The sequence below is a fragment of the Mustela nivalis genome, assembly GCF_964662115.1.
Source record: "Mustela nivalis genome assembly, contig: HAP1_SCAFFOLD_979, whole genome shotgun sequence".
In the NCBI taxonomy this organism is placed as follows: Eukaryota; Metazoa; Chordata; class Mammalia; order Carnivora; family Mustelidae; genus Mustela; species Mustela nivalis.
In genome coordinates, this window is record NW_028135685.1 from 169,079 (window position 1) to 188,976 (window position 19,898).

The following is a 19,898-nucleotide window of genomic DNA, read 5'->3' on the forward strand; positions in this document are numbered from 1 at the left end:
CCTCTGACACGGGGCTCTCACTGCCCTGACATTCAATGTGTCTCCCACGGAACTCCTCAAAGAAATGACATACCATCGTCTGCAAAATTATAATTTAACGGTATAAAGCTTCAAGTCACGTATTCCAAAAACTAGCTAAGGATTTTTTTTTTTTATCACATAAACTATACATTAAATATTTTGAGGTATTTCAGAGAAAATTGTCAAAGGCTCGAAGGAGCTGTGCTGGAGGTGTCAGTCCCTGCGTGGAGAACGGTCTTTGGTATGTGACAACCAGCTGGGTGGGGGGGGCAGTGGGGGGAGATGGGGGGGTTAAGGGCCCCTGGAGGGGGGGGACTGGAGCTGGTGTGTGTGTGTGTGTGTGTGTGTGTGTGTTTGAAAGGGACCCTGGAATCCGGGAATGCAGCTGTGACTCTGGCTGGTGGGGCTTGACCCCATCTGCCCACAGGTCACCATAACTAGAAAGTTCCACAACCAGATCGGTCCCAAGCCAATTCCTAACTATCCAGCATGGGACAGAGTGGAGATCTCTGGCCTCTGACCCTTGGACCTCAAATGCTGGGGAGAGCAAGAGACTTACCCAGCAGGGGGTGTCCCCAAAGTCCCGCCCCTGCAAGCGGGCACTCAGTCCAGTGGGGCCAGGTGACCCTGGGAGGCGGAAGGAAGGGGTCCAGCCAGCCGGGCTCCTGCGCCCAGCAAGGACAGCAGAGTGTGTGAGTGTGTGAGTGTGCCTGCGTGTGAGTGTGTGTGTTTGAGCTGGGGTGGGGGCTGGTTGCTGAGCGGGAACAGGGACTCTTAGGACTCTGTCCCAACACCCAAAGGTTCTAGAAGCATCACTCAGATCGGCTGCTTAGGAAGCTGGGAGAACAGCGAGTCGATAAGGACAAGAGAACATTCCACACGCATCTTTGGTTCCAGAAAAAGGCACTCATCGACCTCAGTATCCTCTCTCCCTCTCTCTCTCTCTCTCTCTCCCTCTCTCTCTCTCTCTCTCTGCAGGGCAGGGCCGGCGCCCCTGGTCGCAGGCGAGGGAACTCAGCCTCCAGCACAGGTCCTGGGGGGAAATCTTTGGTATCGGGCGTGATTTATCCAATCACAGACAAGAACGTTTGCGTGAGGTAGCCTTTACCTGGGGGGGGGGGCATTTCACTAGAAATGTCTTTTGCATTCTCGAGGGGGCAGGGGTGACTACCTCCCTGGGAGGCAGCGGGGCGCAGGGGTTGGGGGGTGAGGTTCCTTCGAGCCTCCAGACCTTGAACCGCGGGAAGGGGGTTCTCAGGATCCAGCCGCCGGCCAGCCCTGGAGGTCACCTTGGAGGTCCCCAGGAAGGGAGGAGAGGCGAGCAGGGGTGCGCGGGCTGCTCATCTTCATTTCCGACCCTTCCTTCCCCCTCGTCAGTTTTGGGTTTTGGTTTTTTTTTTTTTCTTTTTCTTTTTTTTGGCAAAAGAAGAGCGAGCGGACCCCGCGCCCTCAGCGTCTTCTCTCCCCCGTCGGAGACTAGAGCCGCCGCCCAGGCTCGCCCCCGGCGTCTCCTCCGGCCCAGAGCGGCAGCCCCCGAGCGCCGGGAGGTGTGGGGGGAGTTCCAGAAGGTTCCTCGCAGGTGGCCCCGGCACGCAGGGATGGGGGCGCCCCCCGCGCGCTCCCGGTGCTGGTTTCTGCGCGCCGCATCCGGCCGGGCGTTCGGGTTTGCTTCTCTGCTTCCCGGGCCGAGTCTCTCCCCGGGGTGCCGTCGAGGTGCCCACGGGTAGAGCGGACGGACGGCGGCCCCGCGCGTCCCCGGCGGCCCCGCGCCGGACGTTAAGGCAGGCGGCTCTTGGCACGAGGAGGCCTGGCGGCCCGGGGCGGCTCTGCCGGCGGGGCTGGTCGCGGGGCGGGCGGGCGCGGCGAGGACCCGCGCGACGCGGAGGCTTTGGCGACTTCGGGGCGGGCAGGGCCGGGGGCGGAGGGCTGGCGCCGGAGGGCTTGCGCTCCGAATTCCTTCTGTCAAATACCCGGTTTAGATTTCTCGTATGTGCTTCTTGACCCGCGTTCGGGGACGCCGCAGCGAGCCCTGGTTCTCTCCGGGGCCCTCCGGGCGTCCCGGACGCAGGGAGCTGGGGAGCCCCTTCGGCCACCCCCTCCCGTCTGGGGGGGTGGAGGGCTCCCTTTGGCCTGGGGGGGACGGGAGGCGGGGGAGGAGGGGCCCTTCTTGTGCACTGGGCTGGGGGGCGCGGGCTGCACCCCTCCGGCGGGGCCCCCCGCGGGCCGGGCCGGGGCGGGGGGTGGTGGCGCGGGCTCAGGCCTTGGAGAAGGTGGCGGCGGCGGCGGGGCCCGCGGGGGCGGCGCCCGGCTCCTCGGCCCAGCGGTTCACGCAGCGGCGCCGCGCGTTCATGAAGAAGTTGCTGACGGTGTTGAGCTCCAGGCCGAGCTGCTGCGAGATGGTGAGCTGCATCTCCTTGGACGGCCGCTTGTTCTCCTTGAAAATGGCGACGAGCGTGCGGCGCTGCAGGTCGGTGAACACCAGGCGCTGCTTCTTGGGCTGCAGCGCGCGCTCCTGCCGCTGCTCCTGCTCCTTGCGCTTGCACGCTGCGCCGGCGGACGGGAGACAAAGACGGGGCGCGGCGTGAGCACTGCTCCACCGGCCGGCACCCCCGCGCCCGGCCCGCCCCCAGGGCCCCGGGCGCCCCGCGGGCGCGCCTCGCAGCCCCCTGGATGCTGCGGGAAAGGACGCGCGAGTTCTGTGGCTCAAGGTAGACGGGGTGGGAGGGGCTGGGAACGACTGGGGCGTGTGAGTCACCCCCGGAACCAGCCCCCCTCCCCGGCGACGGGAGTACTGGTCCTTGCCTCCTTCCCGGGGCTGTCGGGCAGGCCTGACCCACTTAGGGACCCCGTGTCCTGAGGCTGATGTGACTCTGAGACCCAGCTTCCCCCACCTCCACCCCCCACCCCGGAGGCTGAGGCCCTCACTTGCCCAAGGGACCCCCTGGAGCCGGCAGGATTTAAGACCGCGGCGGATGCAGGACCGAACCCCCCCTCCACCTTGCACTGGGAGAGGGGAGAAGGCTTCAGGAGGCTGCCCCAATGCCCCCAGCTGGCGGTGGCTGGCAAAAGGGAGCTGGCGGCACCTCAGGGCACCCGGCAGGACCCCAGGCTGCTCCACGGGGCCCCAGCTCCAGAGTGGAACCTGCCCTGGAGACAGTGGGGCCAGTGGGTGGGAAAAATGAGCTCCCCAGCCAGCACCGGCCCCGCCCCTCCAGGGATCTCTCAGGGTCTCCGCTTCCCCGCCAGGTGCTAGTCAGGGACTGCAGGAGGTAGAGAGTCCACGCTCCCACTCCCGTGCCTCCCCACCCCAGCTCCTCCTCGGCTGCTGGTCTGTCACCCCTACAAGTCCACAAGTCGCTGGTGCTGTGAGCTACACCAGGAGAGCCCTGCCCCCAGCCCTGGTGACCCACTGGGACTACACACCAAACGGGCTTTTTTTGGTTCCAGAAGAGTCTGAGCCAGATGGCGTGCCAGATCAATGTCCACACAGGTCTGCAGAAATAGATTAATGTTCCCTGTATTGTGGCTCATTTCTCAGGGACAAGGGGTTCTCCCGGGAGGAGAGGGCCAACACCCCACTTCACTCCCTGTCTCCCCCTGACCTGAAACACACGGCACTTCAGGGCTTTCAGGTTTTATGATTAAATAAAGGTGATATTTGGAGATTACTGGACAGTCTAGAAAAGCCTCTAATGAGAGAGAGAGAGAGGGAAGAGGGGGCGAGACAGAAGGAAATAGAGAAAGAAGGGAGGGGTGGGGAGGGGGGAAAGGGGAGGGAACAGGAGGGAGGAGGAGGGAGGGGGAAGAGGGGGGAGGGAGGGGAGGGGGAGGGACAGTGCGAGGACCGTAGGAGGAGAGGGGAAGACACGGGCAAAGCAGGCTAAGCTGTAGCAGACTCTCTGGGAGACGAGGGCTGTACCCACGAAACAAGAACAGGATCCGGCACGGTGAGCAGGACGGTGAAAAGGGAAGACGACGCTCTTAGAATTACACAGACAGTGGCTGGGCCAGACCGGCGAAGGACTGGACCCGGCGCTGAGCGAGTATCCCTGGCAGCAGGGCAAGGCAGGTGCTGAGATGGGAGACGCGAGAAAGGGAACAACGGAGTGTGGACCGGCCGGGCCTGTCCTCGGATTCGAAAACTGGAGGAAGAGATTCCCAAGTAAATAATGAAAAAAAAAAATCCATGTTTGAAGGACACGCGAGAGTCCCGCTTCAGAGCCTATGGCGTGTGGCTGAATGGGTGAACAAAGATATTCCCTGAGGCTCGTCCTTGTGAGACTTCTGAGACGTACAATAAAGAGAGGAAAGTAAAAGTTCCCAGAGACGCCAGAGGGTCTAAGAGTCCTGGTGGCTTTGGCTTCTCAAAAACTAGGAGGCAGGGAAACAATGTCTTCGAAATTCTGAGGGAGATTCGGTTCAGCTGGAATCGTGTGCTCGCCGGGCGTCAAACAGGAGGGCGGCCTGGAGACCGAGTCAGACTGATGAAAGTCTCCAAAAGTTCACTCCTGGGCACCCTTTCTCAGAAGACTCCTGGAGGATGTGTTTCAGCAAAATGAGGAGGTAAATTAAAAAAGGCAATTGTGACTTCAGGAAGTGTGATTTCCTTATAGGCAAAGGAGCAGATCCTCCAGGTGATGGGGAGGGCCGAGCCTCGAAGACCAGGGTCAGAGGCACCGGGATGGCCCCGGGGGTCAGCCCCACCCAGCACCAAGCCAAGGGGCAAGGGGACACAACCTAACGTGTGTGGAAAGTCCTGCTGAGTCTGTCTGTGTCTTGCTGGGGAGCGTGGGAAAAACCAGTAATCGGCAACTACTAACTCCTGGAAAAACAAAGAGTTGTACAAGAAAGAAAGACGCCGTCCTAGCACTCTGTGTGACTCGGAGGTGGGCAGCGTTCGCCAAAAGCATAATAATGTAAGCTGAATACGGGTTCAGCCAAAAGACTGTGTTCCTCTCGACACCGAGAAGCCCACGGAGGGAAGGGTGTGGTGGGGTGAGGTGGGCGTCCGGAAGGATGGCCAGGGGAGCGGGCGGGGAGCTGTGCTCCAGGGCCCCTTCGTGTGCAGAAGAGGGGACAAGGACCTGAGCTCTATTTTGTCTGCGTTAAGAGACGCTGGAAGTTGGGGCGCTTGGGTGGCTCAGTGTGGCTGGGCCTCAGGTCGTGGTCCCAGGGTCCTGGCATCGAGCCCCGCATCGGGCTCTCTGGTCAGCGGGGAGCCTGCTTCTCCCTCTCTCTCTCTCTGCCTGCCTCTCTGCCTATCTCTCTGTCAAATAAATAAATAAATCTTAAAAAAAAAAGAGAGAGAGAGAGAGACCCTGAGGGTCAGGAAGGGGCCTGATCTCCCATCTCTTTGGAACTTGGCCACCCTGGGGGGGTCAGGGAAGGGGCGAGGTCCCCCATTCTTTCAAAGAGAAAGTGGAGTCTCCGGCATCAAGTCCAGGGCAGGAGTCAAGACTCAGGCCTAGGCTTTGAATTTCAGCAGAGGCCCTGCCTGCCCAGCAGCTGTCATCTTCGGCTGATGTGCACATCCCTTGTTCCCTCACTTTACTCCCCAACTCATCGCACGTCTGCAGTGGGGACCGAGATACCAGAGGGACGCCTGGCTGGCTCGGTGCACAGAGCAGGAACTCTCCACCTCGGGGTCCTGAGTTCAAGACCCCCTGGGCGTAGAGCTTATGTAAAAAAAAAGAAAAGAAAGCAAGCTCACAAGAGCCTTGCATGTCTCTTGTCGACCCAGTAGGTGTTGTCCTAGTTCACTCAGAGAGGGTAAGGCCCTTGCCCAAGTCCAGCCGGGGCCAGTGCAAGAGCCACAGCGATGGGCCGGAATGGGAGGGCGTGAAGACCAGGTTCCCTTCTCTCCCACTGCTTCCACTTCTCCAATCAAGAGCCTAATGGGGGCCCCAGAGGCAGGGGCTGGGGGAGGGGCCGGGCCAAGCAGAGTCATGAAAAAACTTGGTGTTTTGTCGATTACAGCAAAAAGAGGCTCCCCCCACCCCCGTGCCCGTGTTCAATCTAATTACAGCTCCTCACAGCCCGAATCGATCTGGGCCCCGTCAGAGCTGTTTACCGGAGGAGCTTTTGTCCTGGCTTCCATCCCCCACAGCCCCCCGGAGCCCAGCCTGGAGGCCCAGGGGTGTGAGTGCCAGTCGGAGGGGGGCGGCCCCAGCCCTCCCCCATCAGCATGGCCACCTTCCCCTCAAGAGCATCCTGGCTGGTGCCCAAGCTCACTCCCACGGGCCCAGTCCCCTGGGCAGCGGAGGGGAGGACAGGCTGTGGGTACGAGCCCCTTTACAGAATTGACAGCCCAGGCTGGTAGACCGGGCCTGACCCAGAGCGGGGCTGGGAGAGCGCCTCGCGGGGAAGGGTGCACTCACCCGCAGTGCCAGCCACCGGCCTCCTACTGCGATGCCTCGGTGGCCACCTCTTCCAGGAAGACCTCCACTGGGGGCTGCCCCTGTGGCTTCCCCCTCCATCCCCCGCTCCGCCATCCCTTCCCCGCGCCCCCTTCTACCGGCAGGGCCTCCTCCATCAGTAGCTTCTGCCCACACCGCCCCCGCCCCCGCCTGGCCCCCCTTGCCACACCCCCACCCCCTCCGTCCCCCCCTGCTTGCATCACCCCCTCCCCTGCCACCACCTCCATATAGCCTCTCCCTATGGCTTCCCCGTCCCGCCTCCTGTTGGCTTCGCCCGCACCCAGCACCTCCTCCAGGAACCGGGTCCCGCCGCAGGGCCACCACCTATGTGCCCAGCTCAGGAGGACTCAACCCTGTGTCCCTCACCAGGGGCTCCCAGCCTGTGGTTGGGGGGCGGGGAGTGGCCCCAGACACAGACCCTCGCCACCCACCAGGGTTGCCAGGGCCCCTGGGGGAGCTACCAGACAAGCTTGGGGGACCAGGGGCAAGTCAGTGCCCCCCAGCAGGTCCTCCGGCCGGGGACGCTGCTCCCTTTCTTTCCTTTATGTTGATGGAGCACCGCAGTGACCCCTCCGTCCAGGGGCCCCGCGGACTGTGCGTCTGGGTTCGCCCTCTAGGCCTCCAGGGACTAAAACCCACTGACTCTGGGAAGCCTGGGGGACTCTGTGGGTGAGGAGTCTGCCGTTGGCTCGGTCATGATCGGGGTGTTGGGATGAACCCAGCAGGGAGTCTGCTGCTCCCGCTCACTCTGCCTGCCCCTCCCCTGCTTGTGCTCCGACAAATAAGTAAATAGAATCTAAAAACAAAAAAACAACACCCCACTGATTCTGAGATGCTCTGATCCTAGAATAACTAGCGCCCCACCCTCCTACCGCTCTAGCTCTTTCTGGAGTCTGGGGATGAAGAGGGTCTGGGGTGCGGCTGGGTCCTGGGGGCGTTCCCAGAGGCCCTGGGATAAGATCCCAGGTGCTCCAGAGGAGACCCGGGTCCCCCCCTCCCAGGGCCAAGCCCCTGATGGGCACCGGCAAGGGAGCCACGAAGGGCCCCGGCCAGCTGGCCACCCCGGCCCTGGGCAGGGGTCCAGGCAGGAGGGGCGGAGGTGCACTGGGGGGGCCTCAGGCTCCAGATGGAAACCTTCGCATGGCCTGGGCCTTCCCAGCTACGGGAAGGGATTGAGCCAGAAAAGTCTTGAATGTCATGGTGGGGCGGAGATGAGGTGTTGAGACCCATGGAGGGTCACAGGGCCATGACCCCCCACCCCCACCTCAGGTCTGGCCGCAGGCCTCTGCATCTCTCCCAGAATCTTCCCAGAGAGACACAGATGGAGACACTGCCCCAGCCCGAGAAGTCCGACCCACCTCTCAAGGTCCCCGCAGCGGTCACCCCAGAGGAGCCTGGCTCGCCGCTCCCCGGGGGCCCCCAGTCCTGACCTCCTGGGCTCAAGCCTGAGCCTGAGTCCCCTCTGCTGCCCAGCGCGGGGTGGGCCCCAGGAGACAGCTGGCTGGCAGCGTTTCTCCGTTTGTCCGTTTGTCCGGTGACTGGCACGTCTCCCCGCCCTCCTGGGAGGGGGTGGGAGCAGGGAGGGGGTTCAGCCCAGACTCGCCCAGGGAGACGCAGCCAGCCACTGGCCCGTGGGTGGGCCGCTCAGGGGAGCGGACCCCCCTGAGCGGACCCCCGAGCACCCCCAGCAGGGGGTCAGGGAGCCCACCTGAGGTCAGGGAGGGAGCAGCCGGGGCCTCCAGGCCACTCACCTCCGCGGAGGGAGAGGATCAGGTCCCTGGGAGGGAGCCGGTTGCACCTGTTCCCCCAAGGTCACCTAATGGCCACGCTGTTCCTTCCCCCTCCCCCCCTCCCCCCCTTCCATCTTCCCCTCTTTCCCCTCCCCCCCTCCCCCCCTCCTCCCATCCTGCCTCCCAGAGGTACACTGTCTGGGCCACAGAACCAGGCAGGAGCAGGTGCCTGGGGGCGGGGCAGTGCCGCTCCAGTGGGCTGCCCATGCGGGCATCTTCCTGTTCCCCTCATCCTGTGGGGTGTCCACGTGGGGCCACCACAAACACCTGGCGGGGTGGAGGGTGATGTGTGATTGAGGCAAGCAACTGGGACATCCTGTGCCACCCCAGCGAGAGCCATCGGTGCACGGTGCACGCGAAGGGCTGGGCTGTGCGCAGTGGCGCGGGTGTCTGGAGGGGTGAGGAGGGGAGAGCCCCGAGGGTGTGTGGGAAGGCCCGGGGGCCGGCAGACTTCTGCATGTCCGGGAGGCGCAGGAAAACCTGGCGGTGTGATGTGAAGAGGCTGGTGGCAGCAGAGATGTGCCCGGCCCCCTCCTGGCTCACTGTGTCTGAGCGGGGACCATGCGGACCCTCCGGCTCCGGGCTGCCTGCCCCGTCCGTGCGGACACAGGGTCTTGGCTTGGGGTCTTGCACGCACACTGTGCACACTGGTTTCGTGCTTTATCGGGTGAGCACGGGGACCCCGTGACCCCGAGGTCCCTGCAGGAGGGAGCCCCGGGGCAGGGGGTTGGAGCACCGAGTTGCCTTCCGGAGGAGCACCCAGGTGGGACCCTGGGCCCGTCCCTTCCTCCAGGCCTGCTTCATGCTTTTGTCAAGCAGCTGCTGTGTGCCAGGGGCTGCTGGGGACAGCTGGGGGCAGGGCGACCTCACTTGCCAGCCGAGCTCTGGTGTCTGAGAGGGGTCACTAATGATCCCAGGGACGAGGGAAAGCCGGGGCTGACCCAGCTTGGAGCAGGGAGTGGTGGAGGTGGAGGTGTGCGGGGGGCTGGGAGGGGCTGGGAGGGGCTGGGAGGGGCAGCCGGGAGCCCATCTGGGACGCTCCAGCAGGGGACAGAGCTAGGAGTGCAGGGTGGGCCTGGCTATCTAGCCCAGGTCTTGGACGGGGGCGGGGGAGGGTGTCTAGTGATGCCCCGAGGGCAAGAGGAATGAGCCAGAGCGGCTCAGGGCTGGGTTTGACATGGAGGGACAGGAGCTGGGCCGCAGCAGCAGAAGTCAGCCATGGGGGCACCTGTCCCTCTGTGTCCCTCCGTCTGTGCCATGCCCAGGGCAACACCTAGGCCCCTCTGCTTGCCCTCTCCCCTGCACCCCTGCACCTGGGCTCAGGATGGGGGGTGTGGGCGGCGCTGGTGCTGGAGCCGCTGCCCCTCCCCTTTGGGCCACCTCCTGTGCTCAACTTAGGCTTTGAGGAGCAGACAATTCAATACGGAGCCTGGTCTCCGGCTGGGATGATGACTGGTTTCCTTGGCGACGCGTCCTGCCCCAGCCACCAGCTGCCCAGGCCCAGATGTGGGGAGCCCTGATGCCCCCACCCTGATGGCTTGTCCCCACTGGCCTGAGCTGCCCTGAAGCCTGCCCTATGGCCTCCGCAGCCCAGAGATGGTGGGTGACTTGCCCAAGGTCACACAGCTAGTCCCTAAGGGGACCTGGAGTCGCTACATGGACCCTCTTTATCTATACCCTGTACCCCTGGGGGAGCCCAAAGGGGTCCCCATGGTGGGCGCGGAGTCATCTCCAAGGAGACAGGTGCACAGACAGACTCCTGCCCTCAGGCCTCAGCCTCCTCATCTGCCCTCACAGCCGTCCGCTCTCCCCCCTTCCTCCCCGTCCCCTCCCCTGTCTGCCCCCCCACCTCTCCCCAGCCAGTGGCCGGCCTTCCCCCCCTCCACTGCTCCCCAGATGGGATCTTAATGGCCACGTTTTCAAATTAGTTCTGAGCCTTTCAAAGACTTAGTGGAAAATGAACGTTTCTGCAGGAACCCCTCCGGGACTCCATTTCGGGGCTGCAGTGCCTGAGGGTAGGGGACTGGGGTGTCATCGGGGTGGCTCCCACTCGGACTGTGGGCCGTGGAGACCCCCCCATTCGGACACCCTCGCACGGGGAAGCAGAGCCGGCGCACGGACACACCCATCCCCAACCTGCACACAGCGTTTCTTTTTAAAAACCTATTAAGAAGCCACCGTGGCCAGCGGCTGGAAATGGATTTGAAAAAGATGACCGGAAAGGAACCCGTGATAAGAAAAGCACAGAGAGGCCAACCCAGAAAGGGGGGCGTGACCCAGCACCTCAGTGATGAGGAAAAACCAATCAACAGATCAACTCACAGAACTCGGGTATTCCCGGGCAGGTGGTCAGGGGCTGGCCCGGAACCGTCTGGAACAGCCTGACTGTCCTCTGGCTAGGAGACGGCCAGGGTAAGAGGGAAACGGCCCACAAGAACAGGACGTAGCCAGCACAAATGACCCTGGAGGCACTCTCTTTCCTGATGTGGAATGTTCTGGGTGAGAAGGAAGCAAAGCAGAACAGGCTTCCCGAGACGTTGTTTTACAAAGAGGAAAAGGAAAGCAGAAGGAACGGTGACTCTAGCTGCCCAGTCAAGTTGCAGCGGCTCCCGCTGGAGGGTCCTGGAGGCCGGGGTCTTGCTCCCCTTAAATCTGGAAGGAGGCGAATGTGTCCAGCACTGGGGGTGATAACGCAGCCTTGTCTAAGGAGGCAGTGGCTTGGCCCGGGCGCCCCTGCTGCTGGGGGCCTGTTTCTCTCTCCAGTCCCTGCGCTCCCACTAGGCCTGGGCTTCTAGTCTCCATCTGCGGAAGGGACCCGCGCGCGGAGAGGGGGAAGCGTTGGTCGCAGGCCTCCGACGCGCCACCACCCCAGGCTCACGCGAAGCACCCTCGCCGCAGTCCCCGGGAGCCCGCGCTTGGTGTCCGCGCTCGCAGCGCTGCGCCCCCGAGGCGCGGAGCGCACACCCCGGCGCTCCCCCGCCGCCCCCGCGCGTGTGCCCTACAGGGGCCTGCGGTCTCCGCACGTCCCGCCAGGCTGCGGACGGCGAGCGCACTGCTGCCTCCTCTCGGGTTTAGGGCATCCGCACGCCCGCGGAGGACAGAGGCGCGGAGTGTGGCACATCTCCGTGGCCGGTCTCCACGGCAATGCCCGGCGGCGCTCGCCTTTTGGGGGAAATCGAGGCCCTGACGCTTCCCGAGCTCGCGCGCGGGTGCGCCTGGCGTTCGGAGAAGCGCGGTTCGGGCTCCCCAGTCACCGTGGTCGGGTGCGACCCTTTCTCCACCCCAAGCACCGGGGAGTGGAGTCGGACAGTAACTAGAGGCGCGCGAGACAGGTGTTCCAGCGGGCCCAGCTGGGGGCGCAGGGATGACCCAGTCGCCTGCACGGGTCTGGGGGAGAGGGGGATCCCGGCCACCGACCCGAGGCACATGCGGCCCCCAACACGCCAGATCCAGATCGGAGCACAACGGATGGGCTTCCTGAGCCAGAGCCTGCGCCCGCGTGTCCTAGAGCGAACGCCGGTGCGTCTGCGGGTGCAGCCGCAGGGAAACGCCACCCGCCCCGGGCGCACCTGGCTTTGCTCCCCTGCAGGTCCCTTCCTCAGTCACCCGTCATGGACCCATCTCCTTGTCCCTGTTTCCATCTGCTGCGAATCTGTGACTTGTTGGGTCTAAGCCTCCCCACATCTGCCTGCGGGGGACCAGTCTACGGGCAGGGCGGTTTCCTAAACCCACCCACACCTACGCCTACTTAGCAGAGGGGAAACTGAGGCCGCAGCTGCCGCACACTGCCCAGGGTCCCACGGCAGCCCCTGGCTCCAGGCCTAGCCTCTCCCCTCCCCCGCTAGCACTGCCTTCCTTATTGATCAAGGGCCATATTTAATTAAAAACTTGATTCAAACCAGCTTGAGCTCCCCTGGTTAAGCTGAGCTTGCTGCTACACACAAAGACGCAGGCCAGCCGCAGGGGCGCATAGCTCCTCTTAGTCGCTCTGGGCTTCCCCACCTCCCATCCTTTGTGCTCAGGGGTCCACCAGCCAGGACCTAGGGCATCTGTAGCTGTGGGCAGGAAGCTTCCTCTGCCTCTTAGGATCTAGGGAGGCTACCCGGTGGCAGGATGCTAAGCACGGGTGTGACGGTGTGACGAGCTTTGAAGGAGAGGGCACGGGGTGGGAGTGGAGCCTGGAGGAGGAGGAAGAGGAGGAGGAGGAGGAGGAGGAGGAGGAGGAGGAGGAGGAGGAGGAGGAGGAGGAGAGGGAAGCAGCACCAGAGGTCACTCACTAGAGTGGTGATGGCTGACCGAAGCAGCCGGAACAGGAGAGAAGTTAGGGAGCAGAGCGCCCGCCCAGTTCTGGGGTGTTAGGCTAAGGGGACTTGGGAATCAAGGAAAACCAGCATCGGCCCCTCGCTGTGCGCACCTGTCCAGGAGCTTACCTGTGATGGGGGGGGGGGCGGCCGGTGACTGTCCCTGTCTTGCAGACACAGACGGGAAGGGGTTGCTGGGTGTGCGGCTCAGGGAGGGCTGGAAATCCAATGCTGAGCCCAGGCTGACCCTGAGGGCAGCTTCAGGGAGGAGGTGGTTGTCCAGGGAAAGCAGGGGCAGGGATGCTGGTGGCTCTGAGTCAGATGCGTGAAGCCGGGACCTGGTCCCCACACCCCCTCCCTGGGGGGGCTCACGTGGGCCCAGGATCCTGTAACCCTCCGAGGAGCCCCAGGGGAGACAAGCAGGCCTTGCCAGCCAGCCCCCACAGTCCACCTGCCTGAGGGTCCAAGCTGCTTATAAACTGGAACTCGCCATGACCTTGAGAGACATCTTCCTGTCCTTGGCCTCAGTCCCCTGAGGCCTCTTCCAGCCTTTGTCCCTGCTGGACCACTCGCCTGGACTGTCCCCCGTTTGCCGGAGGCGGGAACCCCAGCATCTGAAGCCTTCCTTTCAGCCCCTCCAGACTCAGCCCATGGGGCCTGCATCCCCCTCCCCCGGGGCACCCTGTTTCTCACTGGGGAAACTGAGTCTGTTCTCTCTCCCGCTGGAACTGGCTCTGTCTCACGCTGTGGGGGGAGGCTTTGGGAACTGCTTTCCGTTGTCTTGGTCTCAGCTTGCTGGTCTGTAAAGTGGGCACAATAATCACATCTAGCTTCAGTGGTTGTTACAGATGATTCCATCTCTCATTCCTGGTGGCTGAGCCAAGGAGAGGGGGAGGGCTTCGGGCACCCCAGCCAGCCCGGTCCCTATCTCAGAGCCTGCCCCTCCCCATCTCTCTGTCTGCACGGCGCAGCACAGAATCCCTGAACCTGGGCAGGGTCCTGGGGCTGTCCCAGCCCGGTTTTGCAGTTTGGAGGGAGGGCCTGGTTTGGGAGTGGGGGGACCCAGGGTCACTCTGAGTGTCAGCAGAGCTCACAGGGCTGGGACACACACAATCCCAGACCTGGTCCACCTCACCCCATGCATCGCTGTGGGGCCACCGGACCCCCTGTCCACTCTCCAGGCATCTCTCAGATCCCGGCTGCCCTGGGGGACGCCCTGAAGATGAAGAGAGGTGCGTGGGGGGGAGTGGTTAAGCGAGGTGGCCTCAGGGTGCAGGGTCTGGGACTGTGCCCTGAAGGAAGTAGGTGACCAGAAGACCTCCATAGGCACCTACTAGGGGGCGTCTAACTGGGTCCATTTCTCAGATGAGAAAAGTGAGACTCAGACCCTCACCTCCCACCCCACCAGTGAGTGAGGCAGCCCCGGTGAGGCCCATGTGGTCAAGTCCCCTGGTGGGACGTCTTGGGGGGATCTGTAAGATGCGAGGGCCCCCTGCCGCTCCAAGTGAGGTTTTTACGGAGTTCAGGGGCCCCTGGGCGGGCCTTAGGGAAGCTGCACACTGAGCCCTCCCAGGGGGCTGGGTTGACCCTGTGGGCTGGGCCCCTTCATGCTCAGACACAGCCCGCTGCCCCTGCCCCCTGGGATGGTGACTGCAGAGTGGGGAAGAGGCCAGAGGCAGGCAGTGCCGGCCTGACCCCGGGTGAGGGGCTGGTTTGCCTTTCCTGCTCCTTCCTGTCCCTTCCAGAGCCCCCAGCCCGGCCTGCCGCCCCCTCACCAGTATCTTGAACCCGGAGATAGTTCCCTCCGTGCCTCAGTTTCCATGACTCCCCAGCGAGACGAGGAGGAGGAAGACAACTGCCTCCACCTGGTATTAATTTTATATATATTTTCTGATCAGTTACAAAAAATACTTTTCCTCCAGAGTTGCAATTTAAACAATATTTGAAGACGGCCAAAGCGATCGACCAGCGGCAGTGATGAATTAGAGACGGTAATTCGAATTCATCGACCGCCCCGCCCCAGCCGAGAGTCCCCCCTCCGCTCCCCCAGCCCCTCTCCCACAATTCCTGCTTGAGCTCAAGCCAGAGAGGCTTCCGGGAGGAGGCGGCTGGCAAGCCTTACACTCCCGGGACCCTGGAGTGGGGTCGGAAGCGGAGGCCCCCAGTGGTGTTGGGGGCAGGGCCGCCCAGAATCTCAGAATGTTAGACCTGGAACTGGCTCCTGCCGCCTCCCCAACCGTTTACAGATGGGTAAACCGAGGCACAGAGAACAGGCAGGCACAGGGCCGTGGGGTGGACCGTGAGGTCTGCCCAGCCAGATTCCTCAGGTGCTTCACAGGAAATAAAGCCGCCCCTTGCCCCTGAGCCCCGGACTAGGGAAGGAGAGAGGCGGGGGTGGGGGGGGACCCAGGCTGAGGGACCCCACTCAGCGGCCTGGAGGTGGCTGGGCTCTTCCCCCCGGCGCCCGCCCTTCTCTGTCGCCGACTCTCTCCCCGTCTCTCTTTGTCTTTCTCCGTTCCTGCTGCGGCTTCTCTTTCTGTCCCCATCTTTGTTTCTGTGTTTCTCTGTCTCCAGTTTGGTCCTTTTCCTTTCTCTGTTTGTGTCGCCTTCTCCCTCCCTGCGGACCCCTGCTTCTCCCAGTCCGTCTCTCTGTGAGTCCCTCTGTCTGCGGGCCCCAGCGCGCGAGGTCAGCCCGGTGGCCGGTCCCGGAGCAGGGAGCGGGCAGGCCGGCGGCAGGCGAGGGCTGGGCCAGGGCCAGGGCTCAGCAGCCGCGGAGGGGTGAGCAAGGAGTCCTGCCGCGGGCGTGGGGGGGGCACGGGGGTGGCGGGGAACCTGGGGGCGCGCCAGGCCACGGTGTGGGGCACAGCATTGGGGAGGGGGACGCGCCCCGTTGCCCCCCGTAAGCACTACGATTTGCCGCCACTTAACCGCTTTTCATTTGCGCAGCGACCGGAACTAAAGGCCTCTGCGCTGCGCGGCGCCTAATTACCGCTCGCCTGCCGCCGCCCGGCCGCCCCTACCTCCCAGGCCCAGCCCCGTGGTGCAGCCGTGGCCCGGAGCGCCGGCGAGTTGCGGGGGCCACCCAGGGCCCGGGGCGCGGAGCAGGTGGGTCAGAAGGGACGCCCCAAGTGCGTCCCTGCCCGCTGGCACCACTCAGCCCGCCGCAGCCCGCCGCTCGGGACTCCGCGCCTGCCGTCTGGAGCCCCGGAAGGTGCGGCTGAGTGCGTGAATGGGCCGTGAAGTTACTGAAGGGGAGGGCGGTGAGAAAAATGGAAAGTGGCCTGTGTTCTCTGGGGGGCGCCCAAGTCAGACACCCTGTCCCCTTCGGTACCTGCACTGGGGACGAGGCCGAAGGTGGCTGCAGTGGTCTCGAAGAGTGCCACTTAGCGCACCAACCTTCCAGCTCTGGCCGTGGCCAGGGTACAGGGGTGTGTGCTCCGGTCCCTGATGTCACCTGTGTTGCCCACAGCAGGCTGTGGCCGCGTGTGCTGCTGTGACTGAGAGACCCCTGGGAGCACACCCAGGTCCTGAGACTGGGGGGGAGGGGCAGGACAGAACAGGTTTTGCCCTCACACAAGCCCTGTCTAGGTTCCTCATGCCATTTCTAGCTTGTCACCCTGGGTCAGCTGCCACGTAGGAGGGAGAAGCCTATAGGAGGCTCCGCTGGTCACCCCAACGGCCCACGGGGGAAACTGAGGCCGTGTGTGAGCGCAGGCTCCCCCCTGGTTGTCCGGTACGCGTGGGGGAGGGGAGGAAACTGCACAGACCCGTCTGCCTCCCTCGCTGGTCCTCCTCCCGCGCCACCCGCTCCCTGGGTGGACTCCAGGCTCCGATCCGTCCCTGCCTCCCCGCTCGCTGGGGGGGGGGGGGCGCAGCGCCCGGTTTGAGAGGCAGCACTCCAGCTCCTCTTGCCCCTGTGCGCAGACAAGCGATCGATCTGGCCACCGAGCCGGCTATTGTCCCCATGGCTGGGGCAGCCACAGCCCCCTCCCCCAGCGGCCAGGGAGAGACACCCCTCTCCAGGTCAGGCCCATTGTGGGGACGGCGGCAGGGGCTCTCCTGCACCCCACAGACACCCGGGAGAGGGGGGCCTGGCCAGGCGGCCTGACTGAGGGCAGGTGTGGACCCAGCTGTTGTCAGCTGGGAGGGGGGAGGGAGCGCGGTCCCCAGGGGGCCAGGGGCTGAGAGCCAGCCGGAGAGAGACGGACAGAGCACCGGAGAGTAGAAGAAAGGACGAGGAGCAGGAGCAGAACCAGAGCGAGGGAATGATAGACAGACAGCGGTCTGTCCCGACAGACAGGCAGAAATAAGGGAGACACAAAACGGAAAAGCCAGGCAGGAGGGCGCGCTCCCGAGCCAGAAGCAACCGCGCGCGCAGGGCAGCCGGCCGGGTGTGAAGGCCTCCGGGCCGCGGGGGCGAGGGTCCCCGGGGCCGCCCCTCCCCCGCCCGTTCTCGGGTGACCTTTGCCAGCGGCCGGAGCGGGGGAGGGGGCTATCGATCGCTGAGGCCGAGCTACAAAGAAGCGCGCGCTGGGGCCGAGGGCTGAGCGCGGGCCCGGCCCTGGCCGCCTCTGCCCGCGCCCGGTGCGCGGTCCGGGCTCTCTGCGGGGAGCTGGGAGCGCAGCCGGGGGCTCCTCGGGAGGAGGGGAGTGGCTCCCGGAGGGGACAGCAGCGGCGCGTCTGGGGCACAGCACCCCCGCGCCACACACACAATGAGCGACCTTGCAGGCTGCTTCGGGGATCCTCCCCACAGTGTAAAAGGAACCAGGGACCCCTCCCCGATCCCGAAGGGGTCGGGCGGGCTGTTGGTGGTGGTCGGGGGGAAGGCGGCACGATCCTTCTCTCCCTTTTGGCGACAGTACTAACGGGCCGGGGCACAGATCACGCTCCAGCCTCCCGCCAGGGAGTCCTGACCCAGCGGCCGGGCGCCCGGCCCCGGCCTGAGAAGGGGCTGGGGTGCCCCGCGGCCACTCGGCTGGGCGCCGGGGAGCCCTGAGCTGGAGCCCTAGGCTCGCCGCTGCGCGCGGCGCTCCTACCTGCGAGGCGCAGCGCCGACATGCGCTGGAACTCGGGCTCCTGCAGCCACTTCCACATCCTGCGGAAGGTCTCCCGGCCAGACTTGAGCTTGCTCCAGGGCTTGGGGTTGCGCAGGAGGTCGGAGAGCGTGCCCTGGGAGCGGCACAGGATGCGCTGCGCGAAGATGGCCTGCGGGATACTGTAGCGCTTCAGCTCGGCAGTGATGCGCTGCGCCACCTCCTTGGTGTTGATCTCCTCCGCCGCGGCGCCCGCTCCGGGGCCGCCGCCTCCCGCGCCCGGGCCGCCGCCGCCCGCGTGGGACCCGTGCGCCCCGGCGGCCGCCAGCCCGCCCAGCGGCGCCAGCAGCCCCGCGGTGCCCCCGCCGCCCGCGCCCCCGCCGCCGCCGCCGCCGCCGCCTCCGGGCAGCCCGCGAGCCAGCGCGTCCTCGGCGCGCCCCAGCAGTGCGGCGTGCGGTTCGAAGGCGGCGGGCGGCAGCAGCTTGTCCCCGGCCAGGTGGCCCGGCGCGCCGTAGGCGGCCAGCGGCGGCGGCGGCGGCGGCGGGGGCTGCGGGGCGCCGTGCAGGGCGGGCGGCAGCGCGTTGGGCAGAGGCGACAGCGGGGACCCCATGGCGGGCAGCTCCTTGCCGTAGGGCCCGTAGAGGTGGCCCACGGAGGCGAGCGCCGCGCGCTCGTCGCGCATGAGGGTGAAGCTACCGCTCACGCTGGCCGCCAGGCGCTGCGGCGGGGGCGGCGGGGGCGGCGCAGCCGCCGGGTGCGGGTGGGCGTGGGGGTGGCCGCCGTGCGCCCCGGCCACCGCCGCGGCCGCCGCGTGCTGGTGGAACTTGTCAGCCACGGCCGCGAGAGGCGGCAGGTGCTGCAGGGGCGTGAGCGTCGTGTAGGTGCCGCCCAGGCCGGGCGCCTCGCAGGCCATGCCCATGGCCGGGTGGAGCGGACCCGCCAGCTCCCCGCGGAAGTCAGCGCCGCCGCTCGCGCCGCCCGTGCCGCCCGCGCCCCCGGCGCCCCCGCCGCCGCCGCCGCCGTCCAGGAGGCTCGCCATGCCGGCCACCAGGCCCGGGCGCCCGGGCGCCACCAGGCCGCGGTGCTGCGCCGCCGCCGAGCGCGCGTGGCCCGGGCTCAGCAGCTCGCCCGCCTGCGCGTGGGCCACGCCGTGCAGGCCCCCCAGGCTCTCCAGGCTCAGCTCCATGCTCGGCCGCTCGCCTGCCGCGCGCGCTCCTCGGCGCCGGCCCGGCGCGCTCAAGGCCGCCGCATGGCCCCCGCCCGCTCCCCGGTGGCTGCGCGCGAGGCTGCCCGGCTGCGCGGCGCACCGCCCGGCCCGGCTGCGAGCGCGGCCACCAGGATGTGGCGGGGGAGCGGCCGCCGGCGCCCGGGCCCGGGTCTGACGTCAGCACCCCCGCCCACCCGCTCCCCTGGCCGCCGCCTCCCGCCGCCTCGCTCTCCGCCCGCTCCGGCCCCCTCGAGCGCCCGGCTGGCCGGAGTGGGCCGGAATCGGGCTTCTGGGGCTCCCCTGCCTCTGCGCCTGCCCGTGCCTCCCCAGGGCCAGCCGTGCACCAGGGCACAGCAGGCGGGGTTCCTAGGGCAGACTCCCCCGAGGTGGGCTGGGGCCCTCATCTCTGCCTCTCTTTTTCGGTGTCTCTCCCCAGAGGGTCAGGAAGGTTACTTTCCTGCCTGACGCCCCCCAGTCCGTCTCCAGGGAGCCCGTAGGAATGTGGCAGGGTGAGGGCCCAGGGTCCACCTGTAGTCCCCCCCCAGCACACTGCCCCCCCCCCCAAGGCAGGGCCCCTGCAGGCTCAGCTCCCCTGTCCGAACACTCTCCGGGAGCCACAGGCCCCTTCCCACCTCTCTGGGGGGGTCTGGGGCTGAAAAGCGGGGTCCTGGGGCTGGGTCTCCCCCCGTTTGCATGTCCGGATCTGCTTCCAGGTGTGGGCTCCTGGCCCTCAGTTTGCCCAGCTGCACACTGGAGCACCTGTCCTCAGGGGGGCCAGAGACACCTCCCACTTCCAAGTTCTTCTAGTTTCCTCCATCCCCAGTGTGGCAGCAGCTCAGGGGGTGACCCTTAAAGGGTCCGCGTCCTCTTCCAGAGCCCGGGGACAGAGGATGTGTCCTCCCACTTCTTAAGAAGCCCCAGCTTCCAACGCCAGGTTTTCTCCTGTGGGTGGGGGGCGAAGGCGCTCCTTTTCCTCACCCCCTGGAGACACTAGAGGCCCAGGGACCCCTGGGAACCAGGGGGAACAGGGAGCCTCCCACACTCAGAGCGAAGTCCCCTTCCGTGGTCCCTCTGCTGGGCTAAGATGCATCCCTGTGACCAGGCCAGACCCCAAAGGGCACCCCTGTCTC

At 65.5% G+C, this 19,898-nt stretch overlaps 1 protein-coding gene across 1 annotated transcript; it reads right to left on the reverse strand.

The window, feature by feature from the left end:
* Positions 1 to 2,275: 2,275 nt before the first annotated feature.
* ONECUT3 (one cut homeobox 3) lies at positions 2,276 to 18,747 on the reverse strand (the record flags this gene model as incomplete). The annotated part of the gene is made up of 2 exons (XM_082750358.1): positions 2,276 to 2,565; positions 17,565 to 18,747. 2 exons carry the CDS (start codon positions 18,745 to 18,747, stop codon positions 2,276 to 2,278), a joined length of 1,473 nt encoding a protein of 490 aa, XP_082606484.1.
* Between the last annotated feature and the right edge of the window lie 1,151 nt (positions 18,748 to 19,898).